At 39.4% G+C, this 17,965-nt stretch overlaps 2 protein-coding genes across 5 annotated transcripts; one reads left to right on the top strand and one right to left on the bottom strand.

The window, feature by feature from the left end:
- Positions 1 to 525: 525 nt before the first annotated feature.
- On the top strand, positions 526 to 11,300 carry LOC6576559. Of its 4 annotated transcripts, XM_044009049.1 has the most exons (12): positions 546 to 631; positions 2,323 to 2,425; positions 3,359 to 3,863; positions 4,026 to 4,211; positions 4,858 to 5,023; positions 5,136 to 5,804; positions 5,875 to 6,409; positions 7,212 to 8,211; positions 9,013 to 9,140; positions 9,206 to 9,520; positions 9,589 to 9,675; positions 10,490 to 11,300. In XM_044009049.1, the coding sequence occupies exons 3-12, from the start codon at positions 3,634 to 3,636 to the stop codon at positions 10,636 to 10,638; spliced, it is 3,465 nt and encodes a 1,154-aa protein (XP_043864984.1). In that variant the 5' UTR covers positions 546 to 631; positions 2,323 to 2,425; positions 3,359 to 3,633; the 3' UTR covers positions 10,639 to 11,300. The 4 variants fall into 4 exon arrangements, with proteins under 4 accessions (XP_043864986.1, XP_043864983.1, XP_043864984.1 ...); XM_044009051.1 differs by lacking the exon at positions 2,323 to 2,425 and having other exon boundaries at positions 526 to 631; positions 5,881 to 6,409; XM_044009048.1 differs by lacking the exon at positions 2,323 to 2,425 and having other exon boundaries at positions 526 to 631.
- A 2,234-nt stretch (positions 11,301 to 13,534) lies between these two features.
- LOC6576558 (cullin-2) lies at positions 13,535 to 17,769 on the bottom strand. Its single transcript, XM_002002511.4, has 9 exons — positions 17,629 to 17,769; positions 17,117 to 17,305; positions 16,534 to 16,767; positions 15,339 to 16,467; positions 15,163 to 15,280; positions 14,953 to 15,059; positions 14,515 to 14,883; positions 14,331 to 14,444; positions 13,535 to 14,255 (listed from the first exon to the last, which is right to left on the bottom strand). The coding sequence occupies exons 2-9, from the start codon at positions 17,242 to 17,244 to the stop codon at positions 14,124 to 14,126; spliced, it is 2,331 nt and encodes a 776-aa protein (XP_002002547.2). The 5' UTR covers positions 17,245 to 17,305; positions 17,629 to 17,769; the 3' UTR covers positions 13,535 to 14,123.
- Positions 17,770 to 17,965: the final 196 nt, after the last annotated feature.

The raw sequence follows: 17,965 nt of genomic DNA, 5'->3' as shown, positions 1-17,965 counted from the left end.
CAACAGCAGTAGCGCGCTGTGGGGTGGCAGCGAGCGTGTGAGTGGGCAACCTAAAGAGAGAGAGAGCACGCAATTGCAACCCAAACACAAACTCCCACACCAATGCGCGCGCGTTCTCTCTCTCTTTATCTCCCATTGCACTCTCTGCTTTTGTATGGCTGCCGGAGTCTAGATAAATCTAATTTTTTACCCTCGCTAATAAGAAATGTACTAATGTAATGAAGAAAATGCAACAACATATTAAATTACAATTACAACAACCAAAGCTGTGTTAACAGAGAGAGATAGCATGGTTTGGTGAAGAGAGTAAATATTGGCAGATCATTGGATCATGCACACACACGTCGAATCCAATGCAACGCTAGCTTATAAGAGCTTGCTCTTTGTTTGCATTTTGTTTGTGTGTGTGTGTGTATGTGTGTATGGAGCTTGAGGAATCAGTGACAACAACAACAAGTACCAATAGTAAACGAATAACATCCACCAGATACAGTAACAGCATAGAGTAGCCAATTGGCTTCTCTCTCTGTGTGCGGCTCAGTCGTGTTTCGGTGTTCGAGGCAAGCAGACGTGGTTGGGCAGTCGCTTCGCGCATCATATCGTATTGCAATATTTTTGTAAATTTTAATAGGTATATGAGCGTGCGTGTGTGTGTGTGTGTATGTTTCCATTCGTGCCTATGTGTACGTACGAGCGGTCTGCGGTCTGTGCTGTGCCAGAAATTTAAATTCGAAATTAATCGAATTAAATATTGCAAAAATAGTCAACAATTTGCTGAATTCGTTTGTCAAACGAGCGGAACCAACAACAATAACACCAAAATTAACTTATGCTGTCTGTGTGCGTGTGTATGTGCCTATATATATGTTTGTGTGTAGGTGGAATTGTAAGTAATTCATAAGCAAATTGCAAAATACGAATAGAATTCTCTTGTTCTCGGAAGTCGCCGTCTGTTTTTGTCATCGTCTTAAAAGCCGCTGACGCCGTCGTTTCTGCCACCGTTGACGTCGCTGCCGCCGCTACGTCTGTCATTACTAACATCAGCCCCGCACTTAGGCTCGTCAGCTATCTCGCTCTGGCACACACGCATACGCGCTCAGCATATTTGCTATATTTAGCAACATTTCCAATTGGACGATTTCTGATTTGACCTTTTGGCAGTAAAAGCTTTTAACTGTAATTATTATGCGTACAAAAAAACAAACCAAATGATGAAGCTAAGTGAGTGCGTGTGTGTATGAGTTGGAGTGTGCGTCTGCATATGAAAAAATCGATGCCAGACTCTCTGCGACAACGACAACGTCGACGCCAGGCAACTTCATTCAGTAAAGCAAAAGGCAAGAGGCAAAGGCAGCGACGCCAGCGTCGCCGCAGTATATTTTACAGTTAGACAAAGTTGGAGCTTTGCGCTGTCTGTCTATGTGTGCGTGAGTGAGTGTGTGGGTGGCTGGCTGCAGCTGAAGTTTGAAATTCGAATTGGAACTCTGGCTTCATGGACAGCTACCGATAAGAGCGGAAATGAAATTTGAAACTTAAAAATTGCAAACTTTTCTATTATTTTTAACCATTTTGTTGCTGTTGTTGGATTTTTGTACTTTGTTGCTGCATCCGTTGGAAATGCGTTTTTGGGGCAGCCAACGCAAAAGTTTTTTTTTCTATTTTTGCGCAAAGACAAAAGCAACGTGCGTACGTCTGTATGTGTGTGTGTGAGTTGTTTATGTATAGCGGAATATAAATTTTTTTTTATATGTGTGCGTTGCAGTGGGCGAGCAGGCAGCCAGGCTAATCTGTCGCTATGTCTGCGTGTGTGTGTGTGTGTGTGCGAGCGAGTATGAGTGCGCCTGAGCTCCACATATATATATATATATGTACATATATATAACTCCTCTCTACAAAGTGTATAGAAAATATGAATGAAGATAGGAAACGCACGGCAAAGGAGTTAAGAATAAATTGTGGGCAATGAGTGAAGGGATCAGGGGAAGGGGCTGAACTCTTTGCAGGAAACTAGGAACGAAAATAGTTTTTACACAAACACACACAGACTCCGTTTTCCAACCTTTTTCACACCTCCTTTGGCTTCCATGTGGGGGCAAAGACACTACGTGAAAAATCAATGCAAAAAATTTGTTGTTTAGCTTAATCGGAATAAAATTTTAATTGGCTTTTGGCAACGTCTGTCGAAAGTTGGGAAAGTTTGATAAGAAATTGAATTTGAAATTGCAACTCTGAATACACTGGGAATTAATTTGTGGAAATTTTTCGAAAGTGCTTTGTAGCTGGTTTTTCAATGAAACTAGAAAAATTTGCTTTATTCCACAGTGAAAGCTCTCTTGAGTGGATGTCAATTAGCCCTTTTGCGTTGCAGATCTCTGATTTAAGGAGTTCGTAATGCAATTTGAACATATCGAAATTAAATCACTATGTGAGCAAATATCTATTTATATATTACAAAATATACATTCAATTTCATTATTAATCAATAAGATTATCTATAAGAATTATATAAAAGTAGAAACTTCTCTAATCACCAGTTTATCCTTTGCAAAAATTTATAATCAAATACAATTATAATTACAATTTATAATATAAATATAAACGAATTTTTAACGTAAAAAAATATTCACATAATAAATAATTGTCTTCGAGTTTTATTTATTTATTTTTTTTTTTCTTGAATAACAATAAATTGCTAGATTTCCAATCTTGAAATAAATGTGTTAATTACCCAGGTAGCTAAGTTTTTCTTATAGCAAAGCTTTCTTAAAAGAATAACTGTTATATTATTATTACTTATTTAAAAAAAACACACACACCTAAAATATTTTAAAATTTTAAATAAAGGCAAAATAAAATCAACACAATAATTCATAATAATTTAATATAGAATGAATATTTCAAATTGAAACAAAATGATTTAGTGTTGTTTTTACTGCTTTTCACTCTAAGTGGTTTTCACTGTACATATTAGAAATGTTTCAACTGTTCGCACACAATTGACATTGATTAAAATGCCTTTTATGGCTTAGAACTCAAGACCCGACCACACACGCAATTATCCTATTAAATAACCTGATTTATTCAGGCGCATCAAACCAATATCCGCTCTAAACAAAATCTAATTGCATGTTACGCAAATCGACGAGAGAGATTCGATATTAAATATTTATTGAACTTTCGCAGAGCTGAGCAAACACGAACAACTTAAGCCGCTTACGGCGAACTACAGCAAGATTTACAACATTTTGATTATTAAAGTAACAGAAAAATATATACGAAAAAAAAAAAGTAATATTCCCACCCGCTTTAATCATGCCATCTCTCTTTCTCTCTCTCTCTCCTTCTTTCTCTCCCTCAGCATTTGAATGACGAATTTAATGAGCTGAAAAAAACGCCAATCACTTTCACACATTGCATAGATGAAAATTGAAACAGCCGACAACAAAGACGAGCAGCGGCTGTCGACGCCGACGTCGACTGAGGCAGCGACAGAAACAGAGGCAGCGACTGTGGGCGCATTGATTACATTTTCATAATCAACGAAATACAAGAAAAGCAACAACAACAAAAAACTAACAAAAAAGTAAAAAAAATACGAAAAAAGTTGCAGTTGGTTTCAATGAAAATCGCATAATGGAGACAACACCTGAATCGTGTGGCACAGCACGCGATTCTGTGGAGGCGTTGGAACTGGAGTCGGATACGGCGGAGACAGAGGTAGAGGCAGAGACAGTGGCAGTGGCAGCGGCAGCAGAGGCAACTGAGGCAGCGACAGCGACTGCGATTGCAGCTAACAACATGTCCGAGTTAGAGCCCGCAGCTCTGGATGCTTTGGATGGGGACAACGACCAACAAAAGCAAAAGTATGTCGCAAGCTCTAAATGAAATTAAAATAAAATTGTGAACAAGATAGAGAGAGAGAGGCAGACAGAGAGAGAGCCAGAGCGACAAAGTTGATGACTCTTTGCAACAGTCAAGCCGACACAACGTAGCGTAGCCTAATTACATTTTCATTTCGATTTCAGCAACGATTCACTGCAGCCGCACTCAATGGAGCCCATCTCCATGGACGATATACCGGAGCCCATCAAAGTGCTGGATGATATCATATCGGAGTTCGAGGAGGCAACCACCAAGCCGGCGGCACTGCATTGCAACAGCGGCGAGAATCAATCGGAAGACGATGGCTATATGAGTCTAAGTCGCAAAAAGTGAGTTAGACCTTATAGATAATAAAAATATAGACAAAAACAATTACATAATAATAAATCGGTTTCTATATCAGTTAAGTCTTATATCATTTACTTTAGCTTTGTTGTTCGAACTGCAATTTCGAACTGCATATACAGTTCATTTCATCAAATTATGAGGCCAACAGATATAATTAGCAAATAATTATAATACAATTAAAATTAGTAAATTTAGAGTTTCTATCTAGAAAGCTGCAGAAGCAATGGGGTTTTCTGCTTTACCATATACCCCAAGGGCATAGATATCTCTACTACATATATACTATATAATTTTGGTCTTAGATTGAATACATGAGTATATATTTGAACTTGTTATTGTATATAATACATAAATATGTATACATGTATTTAATATAATATATTATATTAGCGTGCTTATCCATAAAAATAATCCTAATACTTCATAAAATGATATATATTCATATATACTGTGATATTTCATGTACATAGATTATAATTAAATTACAATTCTATTAATTATATGTATGCATTAGCATTCATGATCTACCCACTCTATTCAACCTATCCACCTAATAAATTGAAATATTGACTGCAAAAAGTGTTCCTAAAGTTCCTGAAACAAAATGTTTTATTTTTATTTTTATAGTATGTCTAAAAAGGACTCGGAGGATGTGCCACAAACACCCAGCACGGACACCGTGCCCGAGGGCAGCTTCAACGAGGTTGACGGCACTGCCGAGAATTTAACCAAATTATCTGAGGCGGAGCACAGCAGCCAGGAAGCGACAACGCCGCTCATACAGACAACGCTGGTGAGCAGGGAGACAGAGACATACATACATACATATATATTTACGTGCTGATAAATCAATTAATGCACTCTACCTCTCTCTCTCTCTCTCTCTCGCTCTATTTACCTTTTAGCCCAAGGCACGTAGCGCTAATTCGACGCCAGCCATCAGCTCCAACTACTCGAGTCTGCCCTGTTGCGGCGCACGTGCCTCCAATGTGGGGGCCACCTCCACATGCAGCTCGTCGAACGGGCTGGAGGCAGCCGCCACACGCACCGGCAGCTGCAATGGGGAACGCAATGCGCTGGGCATCGATATCAGTGCCGTGCACAATGCGGTGCTGCGCGGCAATCTGGCCAAGTTGCCGGAGCCGATGCTGAACGAGCATCCGGTGACCATCTATCCGGGTCCGTCGGCCAAGGCTAGTGGCGAGGTTGGGGGGCGTGGCAAGCGTTTGGTAGAGAAACACAAAGCTGTCTGTCACATGCTCAATCCACATTCCATTAGCTCCAGCTCGTCGTCGGGCTCGTCGGGCTCCCAGCATACGTCCAGCGGTGAAGCCTCGCCAGCGGCATCCAACATGAATGTGGCCGCAGCCAAGCAGCCGTCGCAGCAGCAGCAACAGCAGCCGCAGCTGCAGCAGCAATTGGATGACTATTCCGAGGACTCGCTGGAGGAGTCGACCATCTCGACAGAGCTGACGCCCGTCAAGCAGAATGGCGTCGCCTGGGAGATACACTTCAAGAGCAATAAGAAGAAGTCGAGCAGCGCAAGGAAATCCAGCTCAACAGCTGCCAAAAAGGTGAGTGAACTGCAGTTGCATAACATCCATTCAGATCAGTCCATTGATCTCCAATCTCCTAATCTTCTAGCAACAGCATAAGGACAACACTCTGACCGATTTCAACAATAGTTTCGCCTGCAACGAACAGAGCATGCTGGGCAAGGGCACCTTTGTCATACGTCGCTCCACGGCCAAGAAGCCGCCGCGTGCCGCCGACATCTTTAGCATACCGAAGCCGCCGCGCACCTCGCACGGCGCCGGCGCCATTAGCAACGACTTCTATACCAGCGACAGCGAACCGAGCGAATCGACGTCGTTGCCACCGCCGCCGCCGCCGGCGCCCACCGAAGCCAATTTCGTCTACAAGGAGTGCGAGGCGGCAGCGTCGCAAACGCGTCGTGGCCTGGAAATGGCGGCGGCACACAGAGCTGCGCTCTCCCTGGACTTTGCCGAGGCCACCGAGCATCTGATCATCAATAAGCCGCTCAAGAGCAAGACGGCCATGCTGACGGAGAAGCGGCTCAGCGCCGAGTCCATGCCGGACAACACCTCCAGCAGCGAGGAGTTCGACGAGGCGCGTCTCAATGGCAACGGCTACGATCTGTTTGGCTACAATGGCAACGGTAAGGGTATTCACTAGTCGAGCACCTCCAATTAGAAATCTATTACTTGTTAACTGTGTTAAGTCTGTTAGTATATCCTAAACCCCTGAAATGGCAAATCCGGGTTATATTGGTTGCGTTGAAATGTATGTAATGGGAGAAGGTGGCATGGCTCCATGAAGTATATGTATTCTTGATCAGGGCGACGAGTTGACTCGATCTAAATCGGTTCGTCTGTCTGTCTGCCCATCAATCCGTCAGTCTGTCCATACGCGTCGATCTCTGATCTTATAAGAGCTAAGGACTTGCCTTTGTTGTAGATCCCTGCATAGCGACTATGTTAAGAGTTTGTTTAAAAAAATCTATACATATTTCGTTATTAATGTTATGGACTGAAAACCTAATCGAGCCTTTAAATTAGCTCTCTCACATCCTAGGAACCGGATCTATTTTAACGTTTGTTTTATGCAATTAAAATTTGTTGTTAACCGAATTCCGGTCCCAAATCAAATGAATAAACTATATATATAAATAAATATGTGCATATGTATATATATGTATATGTATATAAATATTTCCCGTAAGAGTAAGGGAATTTCAGTATACTATTTCGGTTTGGGTAATAAGTATAAAGATTTGGTAGAGTTTCTATGTAGGTCTACTATGTATATTCTGAAAAGTCCATTCACAAGAAAAGTTATTCAAAGTTATTCAAATGAGCTACCAGAGAATAATTGGAATATCAGCTCTTCAATTAGGGTATCTCCTAGTCGAGCAGTCTCAACATATTGGCTTTAATCTAATCGAATCTCCCTCTCTACAGAAGCGCGTGTCTCGACCGCAACCACGCCTCACACAGATCTAGCGCCCACCCTGGAGGAGGATGAGGAGTCTGACTTTAGCTACGGCTGTGCCCCACTCAAGCAGATCGAGCATAACATAAGCGCGCTGCTCCGTGGCGATATGCCGCTGCCTGGCCAGCTTCAGTTACAGGCGAATGGCTGCACTGCAGCGCCAGTCGGCTCCGCTGGTACAGCTGCCACTGCTGCTGCTGCTGCTGCCGCCGCTGCCGCTGCGGAGCTGCATGCCAAACGTGTGCTCGAGTTCCGTCCGGGCGTGCACAAGTCGGAGAGCGCAAAGGAGATGCTGTTATCGCAGAGCATCGGCTTTGGTCCGTTGCCACCGTCGCCGCCCAGCTCCAATCCGGACATTTTCGACTATGATGCACCGTTGCCCCCCTCGCCTGTGGAGCCACGCAAGCCACTCGAACTGCCGGCCACGGCCGGTAGTGCCAATCGCGGCACTACCGTTGTCGAGGTACATGCCACCGCCTCGGGCGCTGCGGTCCACAGCAGCAACAGCCACACGCGTCGCAGTCGCGACAATGTGGCCGCAGTGCGTCATTTCACTGATGAGCTGCCAGCGCCGCCAGCACCGGCCCATCAAACGAACAGCTTTGCCGACGGCTTGCCCGGTCCGCCGATGGCACCCGCTGTGCCGCCCCATCGTGCCGGACACTCGTTAAACACAATGAAATCGTGGAGCATCGATTCACAGTATCGCAAGCGTTCGCCCAAATTGTTTGGCTATAGCAGCGGCAGCGGCATTACTACGCCCACTGGGCTGGGCGGCATGCCGCCGTTGCCCCAGCCCCCGATGGGCACCATCGGCTCCTGTGATGGCGGCTCAGTGGCCGGCACGGGCTCCTATCAACGGCGCTATATCAACTATGGCACCAAGCGCAGCCTGAAGCAATCGCCACGCGAAGAGCATCGCCTGCAAACCTCATGTAGTCTTCCTGAAACGCCAATCTTTGCCAGAGGGTGAGTAGCATAAATGTGCAGTATATCGGGATTATAACCATATACCCTGAACCCATTATGAATGGGAAATGATTTTGTGAAAATGTAACAAGCGGAAGGAGGCAGGGCGAAACCAATAAGGTATATGTAAAGAGATCAGGGCGACGAGCTGAGTCGATATAGCCAACCCCGTCTGTCCGTCCGCATAGAATTTTTTGTAAACCTCTTATAAATTTTAAATTGTAGGTCGCTGAGCTATACAGTAACCAAGAGCGTTTGAATCTATGGATATTCCTGTTTTAATGTTATCATTTAAGAGCCCAATAAATACATTGCTATAAAATTATATCTCGGATGCCTAAATTTAGTATATATTTGAAGTTCAGCTGCAATTATAACCAATATGAGACTGAGTTTGGATATTTTTTTAATTGGCAAGCGTTCAAGGGAATACATAGACTACATGCTGAGAATTTCATAAAAATCTATTAAGTAACACAGAAGTTATTAAACAAAACGGTTAGCCACTTAGCCAACTAGGGGCAGCAGTGTCAAACGTTTTTGCTCTGAGCTTGAATTCAGTTTAATTTTACTAGATGGTTGGTTTAGATTTTCTAGAATTAATTTGAAACTTGCAGCTCCTTGTTCAAGCAGTGAAATGACGGTGTTGGTAGAGGCAAGTTTTGATTGCTCTAAACCGAAAAATTTGATAAGTTTACCACATTACATTACACATTGCCAGGGGTACAGGGTATCGCTTAGTCGAGCAATCTAGACCAAAACACTCTTGTTTATATATTTGTGTTTTGTTTTTCATCACAGCTGTGACATACCACGTACGCCATATCGTCGCCAAAATGATCCCATACCTGTGAGTGGCTCCCGCACTGCGCCACGTTCCAGCACATCGAACAGCATCAATATGGGCAACTCCATCCTGGGCATAGGCGGTAAGTCGATTAAAGCATAGCCAGCACAGCCAGCATCTGCTCATCCACAATTCCTCTACGCTCAGCTGGCGCCTATGGCACCGCTCAGATCTGTCGACAGCGTTCGATCAATCATGCCTTAGCCTCCAATGAAATGCTGCGCATGACGGGCGCACCAGCGCGCGGCTGGTATCCGAAGCAGCGCAACATGCGGCCCGCCTCCACGGAGAACATCGATCGACTGGCCTCGGTGCGTGTCTGGGACAATCCGGCTGGCATGTCCGGCACGGGCCAATCACGCAAGCCGCTCACCCTGCCGCCCAACCTGACGCCCTCCTTCCTGAACAAGTCGCCGCGCGAAGCGCTGCGTCGTGTCACCAGCTTGCTAATCACCAAGAAGAGTAAGTGTGGACCTACTTGCTGATGGCATTGACTTACTCTCCCTCTCTCTTTGTGTTTATTTTGCTAGAGCATAATAAGGAGCGCAAGCACAAGGCGTACAGTGATCTGCCCATGGATGAAAGCAATAGCAAGCATGCCTATGAATTTGAAACTGGTAAGGAGAGCTCTGGAGATCTGAGATCTTTTGAATGAGGCCAAGGCAGCTATACTACAAGGAATTTAAACTGCTTTGGTGAAACAGATTTTAGCTTAAGAGTTCACTTATGCTTTATAATAACTATGCAGGTCTTTTAGCAGATCTTTAGCACTCCATATAAGAATATAGAGTAAGGCAATTTTTGTAACGTTTTCCTATAACTACACGAATAAGTTTAGTTATGAGTCTAATATATTGTTAATTGTTAATAAGCTAAAGACTTTGATGGAGCATCGTACACAAGAATTTTTGTCTTATAACTTATTATCCTGATTATTATCCTGTTGCTATTCTACAATTGCAATATACATTTTACTATTTGTAATAAGCTATAATTCATAATATACAGTAATTTCTAATTCTAGTTCTTCCAATGCAGAAAAAACATAACAATTAGAATTGATCTCTAACTTTTTCACTTCATTTTAGTTTTTAATTCGATTACATGCGATAAGCTTTATCTTGGTATGCTGAAAAATCATTCGATAGTTCCTACAGTCAAAGGAAAGTCCTTTCTTACTAAAGCTTTCAAATAATTAGTCTGATCGAAAATCAAAGCTATATTACACCAGTTTAGCATGATCGTAAAATCCATTGAATGATTGCAACTAGTTAACAATACGCTTTTTCACAGATCTTATGAAATTCAGATTATAAATTCAAATTTATATTGAGGCGATATTTAAAACATAAGTAGTCCACGATGCTTTATATAATATTTAACGTTATATAGACGTAGTCTTTACTAATAACTTTCTCTCTCTTTCTCTAGGTTCCACAAAACGCAAAGAAAGCAGCAGTCGCAGCAAGGACACTCCTGCCGCCACTGCTGCTGGTGCTGCTGCCACGCCCAAGGCCAAAAAGAAGGGTCTCTTCAAGACGCTGTGGAAGCGTACGAAAACCGCCTCGCTGGATCAATAGAGCAGCCAAAACAACAATAACAATAAAATATATACCAAACTTGATTACGAACGAAGCCAAAACACTGCCCCTCACAACCTCACCCAACTAACATACATATATGTATATGTTTTTAAAGAACGTTGATAATAACCGCACCTCTATATGAAACTCACCTGCTCAGCCATCAATATATATATCACAATTCTCACACGCGCGAACAGTTCGAAAAATTTTCACACACGCTCATTCGTTTGTAAATTGCACTGAATATGCAAACAAATGATACATATATGTGTATATCCATCGTACATATATATATATGTATACAACTATATCGGTCATATAATAATGCGAAAAAAACTGAATAATTCAAAAATGCACAAAGCCGTGAATCGTAAAGACTGAAAAATAAAAAAGAAATTAATTAAATGAATAAATAAAATGTAAATGAAACGATGAAAAAAAAAAAAACAAACTTTTGGAAATGCCACAACAGACCAGATCAGCTAACAACAAACATATATACATATGTATAGATATGAATATCAGCAATAAAATTGAGTTTTGAGAGAGTAGTCTTGCAAGCAATTCCATGGCCGAAACACACAATAAAAGCACGCAACGATGAGCAAAATAAAATAATAAAAAAAAAAAATTAAAAATTAACAAAAGAAAAAAAACATAGTTATACAGCACTGAATTTACATTGTATTTAAACTCTATATACATAGTTTGGAGTATAACTGAACCGTTTAGGGTTCCACTGGCAGCATAACTTACTTTATATTATGACGTTCGATATATATATATACGCGAAGCTACTCTTTTTATGGGCTTCCTTTCGGATACTGGAGCAAATCTCTTCGACTCCAAGAAAAAACTTTAAAGCAAAAAATATCTAACAATAAAATTAAGTTTATTTTGAAATTTCGAGAGACTAGAACATAGCCGAAACGCCCTCCAAACTTTTCCAAGAATATTTGATAATACAATTTCCAAAATTTTTCTTAAAAAACACCCAAAAACGAAAAACATGAAAAATTAAAATGCAATAAATGCTCAATAGAACTTTACCAGGCAGCATTTTGCTTTTTGTGATTCCAAAAATAAAAAATAAAAATATAATGAATCGCAATGAGACACATAAAACAAATAAACAATTGTAAACGTTTACTAGTCATTAAATATATAAAATGAATGAGTGGGCATAAAAATTATGAAATATGTATTTTGTATTAACACGCTGAGAAGTCAAGTGGCCAAATATAAACTTTTAAAATTAAAAATAAAATTAAAAACCAGTTGCCCGCCCCGCAGTTAACGAAAGAGAGAGACAGAGAGCCAGTTGAAAGTATTATTAACGAATTATTATATATTATGCTATAGCAAGTTGGTATTTATTATAATTAATTATATTATATGTACAATTATTTGTATTAATTAATATTATTGAATATATTTTTTAGAAAAGTAGTGTGAAAATTGAAAAAAAAAATATAATATTAATAATAATAAAAAAAACTAACAAAGAAAACAGAAATAAAAGTACTTAACAAATGTAAACTGACAAGTTGGGAACTTTATATATATATATAATGATCCATCAAAATTCGAAATTCAAGTTGATAATTATAACAAGCTGAAGCACTTAAAAGTCGTTTTGTTTTTTTATAGAGATGACTTTTCGTATAGACCTTTCGACACATCCTGCATTTGAGCAACATTTCTAAAGCACTAACTAAACAAAATCTCAAAAAAAAAAAAAAAAAAAAAAACAAAAAAACTCTACATACAACGTTCATCTCCTACTGCTTGAAGGAAACACACATATAAAGAAAAAATATATAGGAAAAAAAAGAAAACATAATAATATTAATGACAAATTACAATAACAATTCACACACACACACATATATGAATAAAAGAGCTATGAAAAAAGTTAAGCACAGACAGAACAAAGCAAATGATATAATTTTTTAGCAAGAACAAATGAATTTTAAAAATATATATATTATTTATATATATAACAAAATTTAACAATTAATGAAATGAAATAAAAATAGCATTGAAAATTTTGAAAAATATTACAAAACTGTTGTTTCATTGAGAAAGTTCGAGTTGAAAATGGTAAGTGAAAGATATATACATATATATATTTATTTCTATGTAATAAAAAGTATTAAAGTTTTCAGTCAAAATAGATTATTCAATATATTGCTTTTGTTTATTACACATCTTTAGAACACAAGCACGACAACAACTTAAATACAAAAATTAAAATAAAACGATAAATAGAAAACAGAAATACAAAAATTTGTGTGGTACATAAAATGATTTGTTACGGAGAAACACTAATTAAAGTGAAATACATGAACAGTGCATTTTAATCGGGTTTTATGAACATTGATAACATATAAATTGCATGCGGTTCCACTGTGCAACGCCGCATGATTAGCCAAACACATAGTTTTATTTTTGATGAATAAGATGTATATGTATACACACTTAACGCACACACACACACACCCAAGAACAAAGAACAAAGAATTTCCTGGAGTCTCACGTCCGGGATATGTCGGCCAATAAGGAGATGGCGCAGCATGATGCAGCCAATGTGTTATACCAACTGGACGGAATATAGCCAGGTTATCCAGTATATTCATGTTAATTAAACAATGAAATAGTTAGCTCAACTAATTCATTGACCATGAATTATTGAAACGGTTTTTGGCTACAGTCATCGATTTGGATAATTACATTGAATATATTGAAAAGTTTGAGTTTGAGTTCGATATGGTAAATGAAAGCTAAAACTTAATTAAGGAGCAGGCACATACCATTTAGAGCAGTTAATAGTAGTAACAAAAATTTAACGGCTAATTTTTAATGAAAAATCGTAAATACAGTTTTCATATGATTTTCTCATTTTCTTCTGTTTATTACACATTTGCTCGTTTGTGTGTTTGTACCAGATAAATATACATTTATATGAAAGAAAGAAAAGATATTGAAACGAAAAACGAAATAATTATTACAAAACTAAATAAACTAACTAAAAGTATCAGTGATGCGCACAGTTTATACGCCTTCTTCTTTTCGGTTTTTGTATGGTTTGTAGGGATAGTAAAAAAAAAAAAAAAAAAAAAAAACAAAAAAAAAAACGAACAAATATTGTTTGCATTACCTTAAGTATTTCAATTGAATAATTTAGACAGTCCCTCAGACTTTACGAGATATTAGCTGTAATTGTTGCTGCCGTTGCGTAATGCTTGTCATGAATTTTAAAAAGATTTAACAAAATATGCCTCGGTGTAATGCATTACAAGGTATTATAATTATTTATATGTTGTTTGGATTGTTGTGCATTTTGAATTCAATTAGTGAAAGTTTTTATTTGTTTTTATTTTACTTTGCTTTTTTAGTTTGTTTATTTTGTTTCTCTTTCTTTTCCCCTTTTTTTCCGTTGTAGTAATCTCTAGTTAGCCGTCCGAGCCATCCGCAGTCTAAGCCATATAGCTATACTCGTCACCAGAGTTAGCCGTACGCTCAATATATTGTTTGTCAATTAACGATTCAACGCATTTTTTGATCATTGCGATATTGGGCGTAAAACTAACTTTCGATAAAGACAGTACCTGTTGATAGAAGACATATACAATTAGTTTAAATATATACAATTTATCAAATATGGGTAAGATGCGATCACATACCTCTTGTATCAGAGCGTTGTGCTTCAAGACTTTGCGCGCCTTCATAATACGCACAATGGCAGCCTGTAGAAACAGTTTACGATCCTCATCCACCGAGTTGATCGTATGCTCCACCTAAATAATACAATTGAGAGTATTCATTCATGTATTATCTAAAAGATTCTTTGACTTCATTTGTACCGACCTCCTGTGGCGTTTCCTTTTGTAACGCCGAGCTTATCTTAAATTTCGTACGCTTATTGGTATAATCGAAATTCAATTCGATGCGCGTATCACCCGAGAGATTCTCTGAATTGGCAATTAACAATTTGGATTCAATCATCGGCTGCATATGCTTCTGAAACGTTTCATCATTTAATTGCAACGTATTTTGGATCTCTCGACAGCTGAGCGTATCGCAGGTCTCGAAAAGCAATATTATCGCCATTTGATACGTCTGCATTGTCACAATGTAGGACTTTTTGAGGTGACTCAGCTTCAGTTCGCCATGGCACATATGATGCAGCCAGGTCAGTTTGCGACCGCTGAATAAATTATGATAATAGTCCTCAAACTAGAATTGAAAACATAATTGGAAATTATTTAATTGCTTGATTAATGAGACTGAATTCTGGCAATTCACCATTTTGATGGACTTTTCGAATTCCTGGGGCACTGCAAATGGTATAACTTGTGTCGAACCCAAGGGCCAAGCGCCCGCCTGCAGCACTTTAATTGACAGATTTATACCTGAACAATAAATAATCAAATAATTTATGTTATTATTAAAATCTATTTTAGTGCACCAAGAATCAATATTTTGTTCTATATAATCAAAATACGACTCGCATACCCAGATCAATATCGTTGTCCTTTAAATGATTGTTGAACTTATTGTTCAAATCTGTGGAGACTGAAATATCCGTGAACATGCGATGCAGTTTATTGGTGAATTCGTAGCCGCAAGCTTGCTGCAATTTATACATTTGAATGAATAAAGGTATATAAACACATATAAAAGAAATATACCTTTAGGCGATTAATCATGCCCTCCTCGGCATCCATACTCTGGCTTTGCTCGTGTATAAGACGCTTCGCTAGCAATCGACTGTAGAACTTTTGATACACATCCTTGTCCTCAATGTATTTGAATATTGTTATATTATTTGTGAGTTTCTGATCGATTTCCGCTTCGCAGGTTTTCGATTTCTTTAACAGTGTATCACAGTATTTGGCCACATATTCAGCGCTACGGCACGGCTGCCGTTCGCTGGGACGTCGATTGATAACGCTGGCGCAGGCCTTGTCCAGCGCGCTAAGGAACAGCGAATCGTTCTCAAAGACATCGGCAATCAGCTCCTGATACTTGTGATGCACCTTCAGCATATTTTCAACGAAAGCAATGTGTATGTTCTCGCCCTTGAGCGCATACACCGTTTCCAGGCCCTCGTTTTTTATGTGCTCCAGAAAAGTTTGTATCAGCTCCGCTTTTAGATTATCTTGTATGGGCTTGAGCACAATGTACATATTACGTAGATCTTGACGCCTCTCCTCCGATACCATATCTCGGCACTCTGAATATATGTAGCCCAAGCGATCGTTAATGAATTTCTCTTCACATTGCTTGCGCAGCTTTGGCAACGAAGTTTTATGAAGAAACTTTTCCGCTCTCTTAGTCTCACACTCCAGTATCTTGATAACCTCTTGCAAGTACTGTGAAACGGTGCAACGTTGCAGTAGCTTGTTGGCCTCGATCATATAGTAGGCGCCGCTCGCCTCCAGCATCGGTCCCTCGAAGTGCTCCTGATACAGTTTTAAATTTAACGAGTCTGGCTTTTGAGTCTTTTCGTTATCCACGTTGTTCACAACGTCATTGATGACCTTCTCATAGTTCTCCACTTCAACAAAGCTGTGTATAACGCCATTAATGACCTGTACACGATGCGAATCGAGTGTACCGTTGCTGGCCCGATCCGCTGCAATGCCCTCCAATATGTGACGCACCAGATCCTCGGCTAGATACTCGACCATAATCACGCGCCAAATATTCAAGCCAAGCTCACCGATTTCCATTTGCCCGGCCGCACTGGTCTGATTGCTATACATTGTATCCGTGTCCGTGATCTTTTGCTTTTTGATGTGCTGCTGATTTAAGTAACTGCAAAGCAATAAACAATTACCATTTAACATCAAACTCAATTTATTAGTTAGGCCAACCACTTACTTGTATAATTTATGAAGATACTGGATGCCCTGGCTATATTCCGTCCAGGTGGTATAATAGCGCTGCAGTAGATCTGGTCGGCTATTCGTATTATTGGCATTGGCTGCATCATGCTTCGCCATCACCTTGTTGGCCAGCATATCCCGGACGTGAGACTCCAGGAAATTCTTTGTCTCGGTATAGAGTCGATCGGCCATTGGTTCCGGCTGTGCCACGCACAATGTATAAACATCGCTGAAGGTATGTAGAAACGTGTGTATATGTATTTTACACACACAGTTTAAAGTTTTATTCAAAACATGTGCATATACTATGTAAATGTTTGTCAAAAAGAAAATGTTTTCAATTTTGGCAAATCATGCTGCGTATCACAGTGGAACACATGCAACATAAATGTTAGCAACACTCGAGATTTTTTAAAATCCGAATAACATTTTCTGTTTATGTATTTCTATTATTTATTAACTATTTGATGTTAATATTTCATATTTTTATTTTTTAACTTTTTTTTTATTTAAAATGTATTTTTTAGCCTGGTTAACGAAGTTGTTCCACTGTGCGATATACAGGAGCAGATACTCACGAAAAGCATGCATTCCAGACTTTGCGATCAACTGCGCGCAATGTTATCAGTGATTCGACAGTGCGACTCAAAGGATTCCAGATCTCACCAAATTCCACTCTTTTTGGCTTAAGCGACATCTCGGCCATTTCGATGTGTGTATGTGTGTGTGTGTGTGGGTGTATGGGTGGATATGAATTGTTTGCTGAACTGTTTGTTTTTTTAGTTTTTGATTGGTGTTGGCAAGTGGAGTAAAAAAGAAATGGCACAATATTATTGAAAACACAATATATTAAAGTAAAGAAGAAATTGTCACGAGCGTATACAACTTAAAACGCGCATTTTGTTATAAATAAAATACAATTGCGTCGCCCCTCGTACGTTGCTGCTACCAGGCATAATCAGCAGAGCCCCAGGCCAACCAAAAAATTAAAGACGACGTCGACAGCCTCGAGGTGCAACATTGAATGCAGTTGGCCCCCAAAATATCAGCAATTGCTGTACGCTCCAACGGCAACGCGTGGTACACTTACGCGCTTCTTAATTACACTATGTACTAATTATTTATGCGTAGAATTTAGGTTTTTGCACTTTTTTTACAATCCAAAATGAACTTCAATGTTACGGCGACAAGGCTGCCAGTCCATTTCGACAATGATAGTGTTTCTATGCATCCCTGTAACAGCGTAATACGATAACGATAACGATAAAATTACTACGGGACTTCATGTTAACATTATTAATCAATTTTCACACGATGGACTAATAACAGCACTAACCAGAGATAGCAGTATCCACACAACAGTATCGCAAGTGGTTGATCATCAATGGATTTTCGGTTTTAAAAAATATTGATCCATAAATTAATCA

Source organism: Drosophila mojavensis, unplaced genomic scaffold (genome assembly GCF_018153725.1).
Source record: "Drosophila mojavensis isolate 15081-1352.22 unplaced genomic scaffold, ASM1815372v1 contig_36, whole genome shotgun sequence".
Lineage (NCBI taxonomy): Eukaryota > Metazoa > Arthropoda > Insecta > Diptera > Drosophilidae > Drosophila > Drosophila mojavensis.
Note: the sequence above shows the minus strand (reverse complement) of the source record. Positions and strands in the feature narration are given on the sequence as shown.

Bases quoted from the DNA above. Each gene is read 5' to 3' on its own strand.
- LOC6576559 (XM_044009048.1), top strand. From the start codon at position 3,634: ATGGAGACAACACCTGAATCGTGTGGCACAGCACGCGATTCTGTGGAG. The intron at 9,141-9,205 runs GTAAGTCGATTA...CTCTACGCTCAG, and splicing joins CTCCATCCTGGGCATAGGCG to CTGGCGCCTATGGCACCGCT. The intron at 9,676-10,489 runs GTAAGGAGAGCT...CTCTTTCTCTAG, and splicing joins TGCCTATGAATTTGAAACTG to GTTCCACAAAACGCAAAGAA.
- LOC6576558 (XM_002002511.4), bottom strand. From the start codon at position 17,244: ATGGCCGAGATGTCGCTTAAGCCAAAAAGAGTGGAATTTGGTGAGATC. The intron at 15,281-15,338 runs GTATATTTCTTT...TATAAATTGCAG, and splicing joins GCATGATTAATCGCCTAAAG to CAAGCTTGCGGCTACGAATT. The intron at 14,256-14,330 runs GTATGTGATCGC...TTCTATCAACAG, and splicing joins ACAACGCTCTGATACAAGAG to GTACTGTCTTTATCGAAAGT.